At 46.4% G+C, this 17697-nt stretch overlaps 2 protein-coding genes and 1 pseudogene across 6 annotated transcripts; all 3 read right to left on the reverse strand.

Moving 5' to 3' along the window:
• Nucleotides 1-1428: 1428 nt before the first annotated feature.
• LOC125528441 (G-type lectin S-receptor-like serine/threonine-protein kinase At2g19130) lies at nucleotides 1429-8640 on the reverse strand. Of its 5 annotated transcripts, none has more exons than XR_015616595.1 (6): nucleotides 8417-8640; nucleotides 7959-8100; nucleotides 7682-7832; nucleotides 3342-6544; nucleotides 1913-2353; nucleotides 1429-1686 (listed from the first exon to the last, which is right to left on the reverse strand). XR_015616595.1 is itself a non-coding variant. In XM_048692920.2 (3 exons), the coding sequence occupies exon 3, from the start codon at nucleotides 5867-5869 to the stop codon at nucleotides 3338-3340; it is 2532 nt and encodes an 843-aa protein (XP_048548877.2). In that variant the 5' UTR covers nucleotides 5870-6544; nucleotides 7682-8100; nucleotides 8417-8640; the 3' UTR covers nucleotides 3110-3337. The 5 variants fall into 5 exon arrangements, 1 of the variants encoding a protein (XP_048548877.2); XR_015616591.1 differs by having other exon boundaries at nucleotides 1913-1990; nucleotides 2057-2353; nucleotides 7682-8100; XR_015616606.1 differs by lacking the exon at nucleotides 3342-6544 and having other exon boundaries at nucleotides 7682-8100.
• A 1614-nt stretch (nucleotides 8641-10254) lies between these two features.
• On the reverse strand, nucleotides 10255-12137 carry LOC147988369 (G-type lectin S-receptor-like serine/threonine-protein kinase At2g19130). Its single transcript, XM_087539288.1, has 2 exons — nucleotides 10841-12137; nucleotides 10255-10279 (listed from the first exon to the last, which is right to left on the reverse strand). The coding sequence occupies exons 1-2, from the start codon at nucleotides 11506-11508 to the stop codon at nucleotides 10255-10257; spliced, it is 693 nt and encodes a 230-aa protein (XP_087395414.1). The 5' UTR covers nucleotides 11509-12137.
• LOC125528440 (G-type lectin S-receptor-like serine/threonine-protein kinase At4g27290) lies at nucleotides 12134-13989 on the reverse strand (annotated as a pseudogene).
• Nucleotides 13990-17697: the final 3708 nt, after the last annotated feature.

The following is a 17697-nucleotide window of genomic DNA, read 5'->3' on the forward strand; positions in this document are numbered from 1 at the left end:
AAACTTCAATGTGTGAAAAACTTTCAGATATTTTGGTCCGACATAAATATACAAAATGAGATTTTGTTTGATTAATTTTTTTAAGTATTTAGATGCATGAAAAAATACGAAAGATTTTCCCACATTGTAGTTAGAATGTTTTGTTGTTCTGCAAAATTTGAAGTTTATATGTTGTTTCGTTCGAGAGAAACAAAAAAGTCAAATGTGCCTGCACGAATCGTGATGCAAAAATAGATGGCTAAGATAAGAGGTACCATGTAGCTCGACCTACAGAAAACCACACTGTATATTTTATTTCAAGCACTAAAGAATGAAATAAGGGAGCAGAGTAGCGTCAAGGATCAGCCAAAGGCCTGCAAGAAGCTGCGCGCAGCCGGATCGTGGGATTGGGATCACGAAACCTGTCTTCCAACGCCGAAGAAGACCCCAATCCTCTCGCCTAGGCTCGAAGTCGCCGCACCGTCGGGTCGTTGGGCGCTCGCCCGAGAGCAAGAGCAGGTGCCGGTCGAAACCCAGAGCAGGCATAGCTCACAGTCCTCACCACGCCGAAGGCACACCAGTAGCTGCACTGCCATCTGCCCGGGGCCACCGAGAGCAGAAGGAAAACCACTGGGAGGATTGTTGAAGAAACAAGCTGCAAAGACCCAAGGAGCTTGGGAAGCCTCTGCTTGGACTCGCAGCCGACGAGCGCTCTCCTACCTCGGCACCACTCACCCGGAGAACCAGACAAACCCAAGGCGGCGCCTCCAAGGAGGGAACGACGTGCAGGACGCCGCCACCGCCCAACCCGAGACGAGTTTTGGGCTTTCACCCGGGATCTGGGACGGGGATGGATACAAGAGACCTCAGCGGTGCCTCGAAGGAGAAAAGGCGATGCGCGCATGCGCCCTCACCGCCGTGGTCAGAGATCCGACCAAGGGTTTCCCCCGGACTCGAGATATGCCACCGGCACCCCGCCAGCAACGGAACTGGCAGCAAAAGCTGCAGATCGGACACAACCGGAGGGGAGGAGTGAGCAGAGGAGGAGGAGCAGCTCGACCTTCAGATCTGGAGCGGAAGAAGACCGCGCCACGACCACCACCCGCCGGATCCGCGCCGCCCGAGCAGCCGAGGACGCCGGCCGTCACATCCCGCGCACGCCGCCTGTCGCAGAGGCTGCGCCGCCTCGCCGTCCGGGGCCGCCGCCCCGGTGACCGGGGTCCTTCGCGCGGGAACGAAGCGACGAGAGGCCTCGCCGCCACCTTCATCGGCAGCCGCCGGGGCTTGCCAGGCGTCCCTCAGGTGGCGGCGAGGGGAGGAGATGTAGGGAGGGGTGGCGGCGGCAGGGGGAAACCCTACTCGCCCCCGGGTCGCCCGCTGGGGACGACACGGGAGCCGCGGGGGGGGGGGGGGGGGGGGGGGGGGACCCAGCAATACTCCAACCACAGCTCTCGAGTGTGTTCATCGCATGAAATCAGACAAATTAAAGAGAACAAAAAGGTGAGCCACACATGTCAGACATTAAATTTCTCTGAATTACCAACCTTTATCTCTGAACTAAGCTTTGAGAGGTATGTCCGAGGCTAACCTTTCATCAGTTTGTACATTAGTTTATAGAGGGAGTATTTCAGAGGCTTATCTTCATCAGTTTGTTGGCGTGATTTCCAGTGTCTCCTTTTGGCTTGATTCTTCAGAAACAACAGTTATCTGTAAGTGCATTTCAATGTGCAATGTTGTCAGACTCGGGCTTGTCAAAATATCCTCCTTTTCGAACAAAAAAAAATACTTGTGAAAAAATGTTCGGTCAAGGAAGGGTCATATAAACAAATGTTATAAGAAAACCTGTCCTAAAATATATAATGTGCAGAAAAACCCAAAACAACTAGTACAGTCATAGTAGATGAACAGAAATAGTAGGGATGTAAAGCAGTACCTGAGCATACAAAAGCACATGGCCACAACACTGTCAGGCATGGCATTCTGGTATGGCTTCACCTTGGCATGCATTTCCCTGAACAAAACCTTGGCCATCATCATTCTGGTATGGCTTCACCTTGGCATTCTGGTATGGCCTCACCTTAGCATTCAGGTTCAATTTCTGTGCCTTGCACAAACACCTCTCTTTCTTGGCGTAACAACTCTATCATGGGAACTGTTTGAATTCTCCCGGCGATGCATTCAACAGACGCTGATAAGCAGCAGCCCTCCAACAATAGAGGCACTTGCTAGTGAGCTTGTGACCAACAACGACATCAGCGTCCGGTTCCCGAACAAATTCAACTTCATGGGAATCAAAGATTTTGTGGCCACTGACTTTGTCCAGTCCAAGGTAGTAGCTTCGTCGTTCAACTGAGTAGATAGTACCTAAATAAACCTGCTTATTAAGAGCAAAAAAGTTAACATCATGGTCCTAGTGCATCATATATGACTGAAATAAATAAATAAATAAATAGAATGAGTGAATATATAAAAGCCCGTAATTACACACGCAAAGATGATCTGCATAAGAAATTTCTATTGTATGGGAAACAAAACAAATAACCTTGCAAGTTCATGAAGTAGAGGAGATTTATTGATACTTATATATTTCAAGTCATCAGTTCCTGGGCAAAGGCATATCGTCTTCCATGTTCTATATGAATATTGTGACACAAACTATATTCACGTAGACCAGAATTGGCTGCATAGGAAAAAAAACACCTACATATCCTACCGGTGTCATGATTCCCACTCGCCATCTGTGCTGAAAAAAACCAAGAAACTGCACAAACATACATGCTGCAATGACGATTGTTAACTTGTTCATGATCATGACTATACTAAGGTCAAAGTAAAGCATTTGCATTCTTTTCAGAGTCTTTGAAGGCTCTCTTGGTTCAGCTGGCACCCCATAAAGGGCAAGCGCAACACTGAAATCCAAGATGCCATGATTGGCTTAGCCAGGATCATACAACCGACACAGAAATTTGGAAATACCGGGCGGTTACACAGCCGATGTAGTCTCTTCATCATATCCATCTACAACTTTCAGATCTGATATCTTCCTACTTGCAGAACTACAGAAACTGCTGCAGTTTGATTAAGTACAGTTTGAAAAAAAAATTAATCCATAGCTGGCATAGTACCTAAGCATACTAATAGTAACCTTCCTGCACTGCAATTATAAATTCTGAAGTTCAGAGCATATATAGATCTCTGAACAAACCATACACATAATTGACATTAAAACACCTAAATAATAAGAGACAGCTAATTAGCTGCTGCAAGCTTGCCATCCTTTTATTCCTTACACTCCACATTTCAACTTATAAGAAAATTGCTGAAATTAACAAAGATTACATTGGGCTAGAAATTATTATTACATTGAAGTTGCAGCACCAGATTGTTCAGTTATAGCCGCAAGCAATCTTGGCATTGGAGGAACATCAATGTCCTGTTGACCCTCGAGAACCCGGACAACTTCACCCATTGTTGGCCGATCCAACTCATTATCTTGGATGCACCAACATGCAACTTTGCAAACCCTTTCAGCCTCTTCCAAATTGAAATCACCATGTAACTGTGGATCCACCAAACTCTTCAAATCTCCATCATGAAGCTTGCTGATGGCTTGCACAGGGAAGTATTCAATATTCTGATCACTGTTGCTGCTACTAGTGTTATACGATGTTTCAGGTGAGGAATTCCTCCTTCCTGATATAATTTCCAATAGCACCATGCCGAAGCCGTAAACGTCGACTTTCGGTGTGATCGCCACTCCAGTAAGCCACTCTGGGGCAAGATAACCCACAGTTCCTCTGAATGAAGTCAGAATTCGGCTGAAATCCCTTCCCACAAACGCTGCCAACCCAAAGTCTGCAACTTTAGGAACAAATGATGCATCCAGAAGTATGTTCTCTGGCTTAATATCGCAGTGTATAATGCACTCATGACAACCCTGATGCAAGTAGCACAATCCTCTAGCAACTCCTAGGGATATCTGATATCTGATGTTCCAATTCAGGACGACAACATTTGCATTGCTCCTCTTAAATAGATGACCATCAAGAGACCCATTTAACATGTGTTCGTACACAAGTAACCTGTGATCACCTTCGCAGCAGAAACCAATCAATTTGACTAGGTTTATGTGTTGGATCAGTCCAATTGAGCTCACCTCGGCCCTGAATTGCTTCTCTCCTTGATGGGCACCATCTAGCCTTTTCACTGCTATAGTAGTTGTTGAGTCACTTAACACCCCCTTGTATACAGAACCAAAACCACCTCCTCCAAGCTTTTCTGAGAAGCTTTTAGTAGCACGAACCAAGTCAGTGTATCTGAAGGCTACAATTCCACCAGCACTACCTGGATTGTCATATATAGGCAAACCACACCACTTGAATTTGTTCCTCCAAATCAGTAACAGCAGCATGACCATTATTAACCCAAAACCAATAATACTTACAATAGTAACAACTCCGACCTTTGGTTTTCTTTTCTCTTTTCTAGAACCTGGTAGCAAATCTTTGGCAGCAAGGCGAAGATAAAGAACATCTTCAGAATTATTATCAATGCCATCATTAAGATTTACACTATACAATTCCCCATGCCAGATAGAGCATCTGCTATTGCTATAGGAATAAGCAGTGCAGGAGCAGGAACCAAGACATGCTTGCTCACATTTGCTTTGACTGGTAGCAACATCTATAATTTGCGGGTTGTAGGGCAATACGACTCGAGCAATGGGGTGGAATATGTCTGTTGAACTTGTCATGCTTTTGTTGTTACCACTTGTGCGGCAATGTAAAGGTGTGTTTCTGATGCATCCTCCTGTTCGATCCTCAAACTCCCAATCCTGCGGTGACTTCTGGGAGAAGCTCTCCATACAGTCACAAGATGGATGTGCAATGCCGTTGCAGACCGTGAAAGGTCCGCAGGTAGCAGGAGGAGTGCAGGGATCGGCTGGCTCAGAATATATGCTTTGCCAACACTGGTTGGCTTGTGACCAAACATTCACCTTTATCTGACCAGAGATGCCTATTGAGACAAACACAGAAGACGATGATTCGTCCGGTGAAGTGTACATGTAGTACTCCTCTTGGTCGTTGTCAACATAAGCTGGGTTAATCAAACCTTTTGTCCGGGGATCCAAATCTAACGTGGTCTTGATTAATTGTACAAGATTCAACGATGATGTTCTGGAGGATGCCCAATGCCAGTACACTACCGAGGGGTTGCGGTGCTTGAGGACGATCCCGGTGTTGTCTAGTTCAATGCTGTATGAGCCTAGACCAATATCAATTAAGCTTTTCTTTGATATGTACTGACGAATGAAACCGGGGACCTTATTCCGGCCCAACTTGGCACCAGGAAGCGCAACATCTGTTGGGTAGTCGAAGCTCTGCCACAACATGTCTTGGCTATTTGCGAGTAGGGCAAGGTTTCCACTGTTCAAGAGAACAACGGCTATAGAGGCGGTGGTGTTTATGCTACTGGTTCGACCATGGACAATGTGAGTCGACCAAACAATGGATTCAGTTTTGGCGGCATGGTTCACGATGACAAGATTGCCATCGCTTGAGATCTTGAGCTGTGTCAGGTTGAGGTTGCGGTGGGTGATGGGCTCCTCTCTATTAGCAACCCACACGGTGGTGAAAACTGGGATCCTATTGAACCATATGCCAAGGTACCAGCTGGAGCTAGGGGAGGTGGCATTGCGGGAGGACTTACTGATGCTGCTTGCTGCTGGCTGGAAGAAGCCAAGGGCGAACTTGCCGTTTCTTGAGACGAGCTTGTCGCCGGCGGCAAGTGCTTGGTCTGATGTGAGAGTGTCTTCATTTGCAGCTACAGAGGAGCACCAAGGAGCAGTGTGCAAGAGGAGAAGCCCGAGTAGTATGTAGAGGGGAGGCATGGTGAAAAAGAGTGAATAATTTAGATAAGAGTGGGTGTTTATATAGAATGGAAGGGCAAGTGTTCAGCAGACTGAAGCTGAGGGGGAAGTCAACTAAGTTCACATTGGGGCAGAATTAGCATAAATATACAACAGTGGTACCATAAATACAAGGTTGTACTACCATAATTGCAAGGCAGGACTTTCAATGGACCATGGTCAGGTCAATCACGAGGCTTTCACCAAGCTTACAATTCACCAACCTTCATATTAATATTAGAGGGCTGTCTTCGAATATAACTTTTCGAAACCATTTTACTAACCAACCAACAATTTTTTTTCTTCAATGCATAGTCGAAAACTACAAATGCAAATTCATGGCATATCAAGACAGAAGATCAACAAAAGCTCCCTCCCCAGAAAAGTAACACCACAGAAATACAATATGTTGTGAGCTAAAGTCGGCAAACTTAAAACACACAAAAAAAGAGCTAGAAAAGGGGCAAAAATGAACCAGAAGGGATGGTGCTAGTGCCAATATGAGGCTCACATCTTCAGTACTGAAATTTCAGCTTATGCCTAGGATAGGACCATACTTACCATTCAGTGGACCATAGCTTCTCGACGAGGACTTTCAGTGGACCATACTTACCATTCATCTACCCTTATGGCAATGGCTTCAATGAGCTTGATGGGCTGGCAGAATAGGGGAAATGGCAACACACAGAACAGCAAGTCTTAGCGCTCTGTTTTGAGGGAGAATAATCATCAATATAATGCTAGACGTAATTTGACAATGTCGGCAAATCCTAAATAAGTAACAGCGAGGGAGCTTCTTTCTATATATCGCCTCCAGTCCATTGCTACAACTGGAAGTATATACGTCAAGAACCCTCATGGCATGCTGCTTTTCAGTCAGTTGTCAGCCTATTAGAAGTATAACTATGTTTAAGATAGAGATAAGAGATAGAGATAGAGATAGGATAGGTTTGAACCACGTGTAACTTGTCCTCTACTCCAAGTCTCTATCCCTCCGTTGTATCTTTATATATACCCCCACAAGGGTCAGATCAATAAAAACATAATATTCATCCATCCTATAGTTTCCACATGGTATTAGAGCGGTTAGTCTCACGACGCCGATCCTAGAACCTTCCACCACTTCCGCAGCGCGCCGCCCCCGGGGAGATTAATCTTCTCTCCCCAGGGGCGCGGCACTAGATCAGTTCCATAGACTAGATCGGTTCTGTACATTAGTTTAGATCAATTTCAAAAATTTCAGCTTCATAGATTAGATCCAATTTAGCCACAAATAAATCCCACGATCAGAGTGGGTGTTTATATAGAATGGAAGGGCAAGTGTTGAGCAGACTGAAGCAGACGGGGAAGTCAATTAAGTTCACACTGGGACATAATTAGCATAAATACACAACATGGTACCATAAATACAAAGTTGTACTACCATAACTGCAACGCAGGACTTTCAATGGACCATGATCAGGTCAATCACGCGGCTTTCACCAACCTTCATATTAATATTAACCTAAACCAGAAAAGGTACCTCACATATTAGAGGGCTATCTTCGAAAAGAACTTTTCAAAACACTTTTACTAACTAACCAATAAAATATTTTCTTCAATGCATAGCCGAACACTACAAATGCAAATTCAAAGCATATCAACACAGAAGATCAACAAAAGCTAAGTCGGTACTCAAATTTCAACTTATGCCTGGACAAGCATTGAAACCGTCCTAAGCTAGCAGAATAAGACCATACTTTCAGTGGACCATAGCTTATCTACGAGGAGTTTCAGTGGACAATGCATACTTACCATTCATCAACCCTCATGGCAATGGCTTCAATGAGTATGGCGGGCTGGCAGAATAGGGGAAGTGGCAACACACAGAACTGTAGTGCTGGCGTCGTGCGCGAAGAGGCCCCACCATCGAGGGAGCATGAGGCATGACCAGGCTATACAGGCTCTTGATGACGAACACGTAGTGGGAGCTAATATCAACATCTTCCTTTGATTCAAGGATTTAAGGATATACATCGAACTATCCCAACAACAAAACATATGTTCTGCTATATTTTGCTGCAATGCTTACTTTATTCCTTCCAATCAACATTACAATTATGAAGAATGTTGAGCTCCAGGGAGTGCTAACCCACAAACATTTCCTCACGGCATGTTGACTGTCAAAAGGTCAGTCAACAAGGCAGTGGGCTGAATGATCATGGCATTTTGACCTAAACCCACCCACAAAAAATTGCTTCAGTGGTCGAATGCTACAAAATGCGAATAATATGCTAATGGAAAAGAGAGCTTCATTTTGGAAATTTCTACTGTCACTTCCAACAGCACATGTCAACCAACTAGAGAAAGAAATACAGTACTAGCATTCTTCAGAATCCAACTAGTAGACCAAGATTCAGACCACCGTATGAATCTAGCCTGAAAGTAAAACTAGTCTGATGTGGTTCAACTTATTACGCACAGCACGCACACGGATGAGTCTTGAACTCTTCCAGTGGGATATGAGGCGAGAGGAAGGGAGAAGCGAACCTGCGGAGGAGAAAGCGGTCCGCGAGGCGCTCGGGCTTGCCGGCGCCGACGCGGGAGCTGAGGAGGGCCGGGCCGGAGGCGGCCGGTCGGGGTCATCGGGGTCAGGGCCGAGACCGAACATCTCGCGCTGGTACACTCTTCTCCGGCCGCCGCGGCGGTGAGGCTGGGAGGCAACGGCGGAGGGATGGGAGGAGGAGACCTCCTATTCCTCGCCCTGTGGGGCACGGCCCATATAGGAAATGTTTTTACTTTTTTTTAGGGGAGGAAATGTTTTTACTCTTTTTTTAGGGGTATCACTTTTATTGCTCAAAATCCACATGTTATGAGATACAAAATGGATCATGGGGTTGAACCAACCACACGTGTCGCTCCTGATCGAGTGGATGCGAGAACTTGGCTAACCTACCAGCATCACTATTAGCAACTCGGCCTTCAAAGGAAAAAGTACAACTAAACATTTGAGACCTCATATTAACCTTTCTAATGATGTTCCCATAAGCTCCCAAACTTCCCTTCTCTATATCCTTAACAATCTGTTTCGAATCTGAGGCTATAACAAAATTTTGAATCATGAGATCCTCTGCTAGAGATAGCGCCTCTGGACACGTAATAGCTTCCAATGTTGCTTCATCATTTATGCCATAAATTACCAGTGAGGAGCTACCCATGTAGTTTCTTTTATCGTCTCGGCATACAGCCGTTGCCGAGCCACTCACCTGATTTCTTTTCATGGCCGCGTCCACATGTATTTTGCATAAAGCCTGGTGGGGGTGCCTTTGGTCTTGCCATGTTTTTACTCTATTTTACAGTTTAGTCGGGCTGACCTTATGAGCTTTCATCACATTGCTTCATGAGTTTCAATTCATAGCCCAGAGTGTCGGCCTGTCCCGCACCGCCCCATTAGGATTTTTTCTCAATTAATTATTTTATCAGACTTAAAGAAAATTGTGAAATGTGTAATATATAAAAATAGTATAACTAATAAAAAAGAAAAAATATTTCCTAAATGGATAAAAATGATACCCAAAAGAATTATTCCAAAATAGAAACCATATGTAGCAAAATGAAAAGTGTTCACATGTTCATTGCATATTTTAGATAATGTGCATCTCGTATTTAGAAAAGGGGGGAAGGAGAACATCTGAAACTGTCGCTCAATTGAATTGTAAGATTTCTGCATTTCAATGGAATGAAACGCAAAGGTCTGTTGTGTTTTCTCGGGAAAAAAAGATTTCTGATATATTCTCTCCTTTATGTTGAAGCTGCTCCCTTTCTCATGTCTAGAATTGGCCAGTTTTTATTATATTCTTCAGCATTTAAGAATTTAAGGACTATTATTCTCTTTTTCTTTGGTGTGTGAACTTGGAGATTAGCATTAAACTTGCTCCAGGATCTCAAGCTAATGCGAAATCAGGTGTCTAAGATGATGGATAAGCGCCGCTGTCAGTTTTGTCTTTAGTTCAGTCTTATGCAATTGACCAGTTCATGAGCTAACGGCCTAATGGAAAAAGAAGTTGAACTTACCCTTATTCTTGTAACATATTTTCTTTTCCTTGTTTTCTCTTGGTTGCGCCAAATTCTTCAATTAATTCAATAAAAGCTTGGTGCAGGTTGGCTTTCCCTGCCGTAGTTCCGGTCAAACAAAAAAAGATTGCAAACTTTGCTGCAAAGTTTTCTTGCTCGATGTATATATGCAGTTATGCCATACTTTTGCTACAATGCTTTGCAAGGAAACTTTTCAGTGGTCAGTCCTTGCATACCATACATAATCATCCAAATCACAACTCCAAAATTTGTTGGAACAAGAATCAGTAACACGGACGGACTATGAATTATTATTACATTGAAGTTGCAGCATCAGATGATTGATTCTCTTAGGGCTGCGGGTAGTCTTGGCATTACAGAACCATCGAGAACCCGGACCACTTCACTCATCGTCGGGAGATCAAACTCATCGTTTTCCGCTTCACTCAGAGAACATTAACCACTTCACTCATCGTTGGCAGATCAAACTCATTGTTTTCCACTTCAGCCATAGTCCATGGCCATGCTATCACAGAAAACATTATAGTTGCAACAAGGCAGACATACTTTTGCACAGTTTCAAAGACTTCTTTAAGTTAAGTTTGAACATTTTGGCATTTTCCAAATCATCCAAGCAGCTTACAAGTGACACATCAATAGAAAATTTATAGCACAGCCATATTTTGCTACACTTGCTTACCATAATAAAAAACGTAAATAGCGGATGATTTGGCAACCACAAGTTTGCCTCCTTCCTTTATTCCTTCCGCTTCACATTACAACTTTACAAAAAATGTTGAAACGAAGCGAACTACTCTACGAATTATTATTATTATTATTATTATTATTATTATTATTATTATTATTATTATTATTATTACACTAAAGTTGCAGCATCAGTGTTCTGTCAGAGCTGCAAGTAGCCTTAGCATGGGGGGCATATCAACCTTCTGTAGACCCTGGAGAACCCGGACCACTTCACCCATAGTCGGCCGATCAAACTCGTTATCTTGGATGCAGCAACAAGCAACTTTACAAACTCTTTCAGCCTCTTCCAAATTGAAGTCATCATGTAATTCTGGATCCACCAAACTCTTCACATCTCCACCGTGAAGCTTGCTGATGGCTTGTACAGGGAAATACTCGACATTGTGGTAACTGCTGCTGCTGCTAGTGTAGTATGATGTTTCAAGTGAGGAATTCCTACTTCCTGATATGATTTCCAGCAGTACCATGCCGAAGCTGTAAACGTCGATCTTCGGTGTGATTGCAACTCCACTAAGCCACTCCGGGGCAAGATAACCCGCAGTGCCCCTGATCGTAGTCAAAACTCGGCTAAAATCCCTTCCCACAAACGCCGCCAACCCAGAGTCTGCAACTTTGGGAGCAAATGATGCGTCCAATAGTATGTTTCCTGGCTTAATGTCACAATGTATGATGCATTTGTGACAACTCTGATGTAAGTAGGACAATCCTAGGGCTATTTGATATCTATTGTTCCAATTTAGGACAGCGGTGGCATCATTTCTCTTCTTAAATAGATGACCATCAAGAGACCCATTTAACATGTGTTCATACACTAGTAACCTGTGATCACCTTCGCAGCAGAAACCAATCAGTTTTACTAGGTTGATATGTTGGATCAGTCCAACTGAGCTCACCTCAGCCCTGAACTGCTTCTCTCCTTGATGGGCACCATCAAGCCTTTTGACGGTTATAGTAGTCTTTGGGTCACTTAACACTCATTGTATACTGAACCAAAACCCCCTCCTCCCAGCTTTTCCGAGAAGTTTTTAGTAGCATGAACTAAATCAGTGTATTTAAAGGCTATAATTCCAGCATCACCATCTTGATTGCCATAGTATATCAGCAGGAAACCACATCATGACTTGAATTTGATCCTCCAAATCAGTAACAACAACATGAAAATGAGTAACCCAATACCAGCAATGCTCGCGGCAGTAACAATTCCAACATTTGGTTTTCTTTTGGTTTCTCTCAAACTTGGCAAGAAATCTTTGGCAGCAAGACGGAGATAAAGAGTATCTTTAGAAGTGTAAACGACGCCATCATCCAGACTCACACTAAGCAATTCCCCATGCCAGACAGAGCATCTGCTAGCGTTATAGGAATAAGCAGTGCATGAGCAGGTTCTGAGACAAGTTTCTTCGCATTGGCTCTGAGTGGCAGCAACTATGCTTTGTGACCGGTTGTGTCTAGTCCAAGGCTGTATGAGCCAAGACCCAGATCAATGAGGCTCTTCTTTGAGATGATATGGCGATTCAAGCCGGTAACCTTGTTCCAGCCAAGCTTGGCACCAGGAAGCACAACATCTGCTGGGTAGTCGAAGCTCTGCCACAACAGTAGGTCAGATGATGGGCCATATCGGTCCGGGCCTATCCGGTCCCTGACCGAGCCAGCGTTTGGACCTGCCGCCGGCGGTCCGGACCGGACCGGACCGACGAACCTGGCGGTCTTGTTTTTAGGGACCGGACCAGCGGCGGCAAAGCCCGGGCCGGACCGAGCGGACCGGCCAACAACCACCGGCGACGACGTCCATGGGTGCAGCGGCGAGGTGGGCGACGTGCAAGGGACTGCGGCGAGGTGGGCGACATGCTGTGGAAGTGCGCTGGGCAGCGCGGCTGTTGTTTGATTGATTTTTGATGTAGCCATGAACCAGCACACGATGTATTTCTTAGCAGTTTTTCTGTTGCATGCAAGTAATGTTGCGCGTGCATGAGCCCATGATTTTCGCTGTGTGGGCCTTGCCCTGATTAGCGGATCAAATCTAACGTGGAGAAGGTCGTCAAATGACACCATGTTTTTTGGATCAATCCCATTTTCTTCCGTACTTTCTATTTTCTGTTCGGCTCAATAAAAGGAACGGCTGCGTGGGATCGATGACACGTGATTAGAGGAAGCCGCCGCTAAATTTAGAGCCTTCCAAAACAATACTGTACTTGCCTAATCTGTTGGACGTGAAAGTCACGGCAAACCATTACTCCCACGATCCAAAAATCAGGGCCGAACATTTCTCCCATGATCCAAAAATCACGGCAGAGCGTTCTCCCACGATCCGATTGGTGGCCTACGTGCGTGCTTGCTCTGCTGAAGTGCCTGCCATGGCACTTGTCTTTGTCTGCACGGCGAAAAGCGCTGCCATGGCAAGAAATACCGCTGCCATGGCATGAACTGGTGCAATAGTTGTGGTCGATACCATGGTCGAGAACTCGAGAGTGGCTGCAGTGCACACACGACAGCGACGGCGAGCGGCGGCAAGATGCTAAGACGAAACGGGGAGGTGAGAATGGAAGGGAAGGGCAAGCTTGGAGACACGGTGGTTCACCCGAGGGCTGCCGTGGCCGCGACGACGAGGAACGGCGGCGGCTGTCGCTGTATTTTCTCGGTCCGCTCGGTCGGCCCGGTTAAAGACCGGAACGGACCGACATTTTTTCAGGCCCAATTTGGAAGACCGGACCGTCCAATTTCTATAGCGATCCAGGACCTAGCGGGCCAAGACCGAACGGGCCACGAGCGGGCCGAAAAGCCCCCTTGGTACGTCCAGCCTGAGCCATCTGTGACTTTCAGAGCAAGGTTTCCGGTGTTCAAGAGAACGGCAGCACTAGTGGTGGTGGTGTTTATGCTGCTAGTTTGTGTCATATTGACCATGTGAGTGGACCAAACAAGGGATTTAGTGCCAGGATCAGCATGTTTTATGACAATGACAAGATTGCCATCTCCTGAGATCTTGAGTTAATGTTGGGGTGGGCGATTGGCTCCTCCCTATTAGCAACCCACACAGTAGTGAAAACTGGAATCTTATTGAACCATATGCCAAGGTACCTGCTGTTGTGGGACGACTTACTGATGGTGCTTACTGCTGCTGGCTGGAAGAAACCGAGTGCGAACTTCCCGTTTCTTGAGACGAGCTTATCGCCAACGGTGAGCACTTGGCCCGCCATGAGAGTATCATTTGCGGGTGCAGATGAGGAGCAGCAAGATGTGGGCAAGAGAAGAAGCCCAAGTAATAATATGTAGAGGGGATGCATGGAGAAGAGTGCGGATATGCTCTGCTCTGCTATTCGAAAGAGGAAGAAGAGGATGTATATATATAGACTGGAATCGTGTTGAGCTGAACTTTCACTAAGATCCATTTGGGGCCAATCAAATTCAGATTAGGACAGTAGTGGCCCAATTCTGAGGAGGATTCTGATTGTTACCACTATCTCTCCGTATAATACAAGGCTGGCAGTATTTTCATGACAACTATGTGCTAGTCGGCAGGGATTACAAGCTCTCCAGCACACCAAGGAGGACTTTCAACGATGCTTTCCATCAAGTGTCCAAGTTAGTCATGAGGCTTCCACTAAGTGGCCAAGGACATGGGTCAAGTCAACCATGAGAGTCTTTCACAAAAGCTGCCATGGGCAATGGTGGAAAAAAAATTATATGAGACCAGGTCTCACGGTTAGCAGGTGAGACCCGTCCTGATAGATGACACGTGGCATTCACAAATCACAAAGCATCTAATCTCCCTCCTGATTTTAAGTGGGGGGTGGGGGGATACTTTGTGATTTGTGAATGCCACGTGTCATCCATCAGGATGGGTCTTGCGTGAGACCTGGTCTCATAGAATTCTTTTCCGGCAATGGTGAAGTCAATAATGGGGCTTCCACCAAATTTACCGTGAAAGCTGTATTTTTGGAATCTTTCACTAACCATACCCATCACGGCATTCTAATAGTCAAAAGGACACCTGACAATGCAATGGCTTGAATGATCATCGTATTCTTCTAAACCAGAAAAGGCACCACATATTCAAGGGTTAACTTCCTAATACAATTTAAAATAATCATTTTACTAACCAACCCAGAAATATTTGCTTCGATGGTCGAATACTACTAATGCGAAATCGGGGCATATCAATACCTAAGACCAGCACTAAGAAAGTGCAACCACAGACAGAAATACAACAAATGTTGTAAGCTACTAAAGCTGGCAAACTTAAAACGCAGAAGAGAAAAAAATAACCAAAAGGAGTGGTATACTAGTGCCCATATCAGACCCACATGTTAAGTACTGTAATTCAACTTAGGCCTGCTATGCGACCATCCCAGGCTGGCGGAATTGGATAAACGGCAACATACAGAGCAGCAACGGCCAAGGAGGCTGTCCTCAACCCACCGCCGGCTGCGTCGTCTGGAACTCCGGTGCGTGAAGCTGGTGCCCCTTCACGAGGGACAAACTAACTTAAATGCAACAGCGGTAGCTCCCATTACTCCAGGGAGATTTTCAGTCATTGTCTGCAAGAACATTTAGAAGGTTTCATAGGCATATAGTGTCAAGACTCAAGAATCAATGCCGAATGACAAGCATTGTGTTTTCCTATGGAAGCAAGTAGCAGAGCATATGCCTACATTTCCTAGCATATGGCGACGGATCACTCCCTGGCACATTCATTTACAGCCACTAATACAAGTGGGAGGACAACGTGCAATCTGGTTCCGGCCATGGCGCGTAAGGACCAAGCCACGACTAATGGGTTTACGCCTGATAAAATGCTTGTGGAATGTGTTAGTGGAAAAGAGAACTTTATTTTGGAGCCTGCAGCAGTAGCGAGGAAATTTCTGCTGTCACTTCCAGCAGCACATGTCGACTATAGAAAGAAATTACATTCTTCAAAATTCAACTAGTGACCAAGATTCAGACTTGTGCAGTAGCACGACCGTATGAATCAGACTGAAGCTAGTGATATTCTACTTAGTTATTCTGATGTGGTTCGACTAATCGCGTGCAGGAAGGAAGAAATGCAACTATATGTGGAGGAGCACTTAGTTATTCTGATGTGGTTCGACTAATCGCGTGCAGGAGGGAAGAAATGCAACTATATGTGGAGGAGCTAGAGGTGGACGAGGTTCTCTATCACGGGCGACTGCATAAGTCTGAATCTTGGTCCACCTGCGCCGCACGCCCGAACTCTGTCTAACAAAAAAACAAATCCATATTCAAAATGCACATGGGGAAATAAAAAAGACAAATCTCCATATGTATTTTGAGTTTGGGTTTGAAAATTCTAGGGATTGCAATCCCATCCCCTAAGTGTGTGTGCGCGCCCGCACGCACACACATGGAGTACTACAGAAGTATCAACAAAACACATCAACCCAATTTTAACTGCTTTGATAAATGTAATATTTTAAGTCATAATATGGGAGGGGGGGGCACCGCCCCCTACCCCTTGTGTTGAAATGGGCTCCTGGGATGAACAAGGTGTTGGGCTAGGGCTGCCCCGTGGTATGATTCCACATCAATCTCAGTGACCAGAAGGGCCAACTTAAGGTGAAGCACTCATTCCGGTAAGACAACCTGTACCTGGCAGCCTTCAAGAACATCCACGTCCGCTTTACGTTCACCAGCTAGCAAGCCACACTGCATGCTCAACACCCCTTGAGCTGACGGCTGTTTCGCAATACAAAAGTACCAACGAAATACATCAATCTATTTTTAATTGGTTTGATAAATGAAATGTTTTTTAGTCATAATATGGGAGGGAGGCGCCGGCGCCCAAGCCCTTGTGTTCAGTGGCGGAGCTATGTTGAAACAAAACAAGGCTATGGCCTGCCCAAGTTTGTACCAAAACAGTGAGCCTAGTGCTAAAAGTGGGCCCATGCGGATAGAAACTTAGGCTTGACTTTCAGCTTGGCCCGCCCAATTTATTCCCTGTAGCTCTGCTTGTGTTGAAGTGTGCTCCTAGATGCACAAGGTATTGGGCTCGGGCGTGAATCGTATTAACGCCAACATGGTCCCAACCTGGGTGGCCCCTCAGTCCGAAAATCTCTTGATAGTCGCCGGTGAACGACACCCCCGGAGCTCGGCAACTTGGATTATTGTCCCTATAAAATGAGAATCAGTCGCCATACGGGTTCTTGAATGCGGAAAGGTACAGATTATTCTTACAGAGTGTGAGGGTGGTGAGCACCCGACCCGTGGGCTCCATGAGATCGACTAGGATCAAGTTTGCCGGCGCCCATTGGCGTAGGAATGAAAGTATTTCGTGTTAGTGCATCTCCAGCCGCGTCTCAGAAAGGTCTCCTCAGAGATTTTTTTGCGCCGGCGCCAAAAAACGGCCCAGTCGCGTCCCCAGGAGCCCGATTTTCGCCGGCCTGGGCCAAAAACAGCGCCGGCGGACCCAGGCCGAACCCGACGCTCTGAGGGGCGCCCGGGGGCGCCGGGGCGAGCTGTTTTGGTGCGAAAAAGCCGCGGGCCAGCCGCGTCAACGACACGGCGCCTCGTCTTCCCCCAACGGCCTCGGTTCCCGCGGGGAATCAACGCCAAGGCTGCCGCCGGTCAGCCTTGCCATTGATTCCTCACGGACGGCGCGTCACGGGACAGCGCGCCAACGCCACTCCTCCCTCGCACGCGTACACACAGGTGCGGCGCGGCTATATAGCCGGTGGCCTGCACTCGTCTGTGCCCACACCAGCCCCGCCCTTCGCCGCCGCCCAGCCCCTCCCTCTCCCTACCTCTCCCGAGCGCCGCCACCCAGCCCCTCCCTCTATCTTTCTACCTCTCCCGAGCCCATCGCCATGGCGGAACGCTTTCCCGGAGACGAGGCGGCGGCCAACGGCTTCGGCCGCCGTTCGCTCCGCGAACAGGAGTCCTGGCTCCTGTTCCAGGCGAACATCCCGGCGCCGCCGGACATGCGCGCCGGGCCGACGGGGTGGAGACTCAGCGCCGGGGGAGTTCCCATTCCCCCG

This window comes from Triticum urartu, chromosome 1A (assembly GCF_056163025.1).
Source record: "Triticum urartu cultivar PI428250 chromosome 1A, HENAU_Tu73, whole genome shotgun sequence".
In the NCBI taxonomy this organism is placed as follows: domain Eukaryota; kingdom Viridiplantae; phylum Streptophyta; class Magnoliopsida; order Poales; family Poaceae; genus Triticum; species Triticum urartu.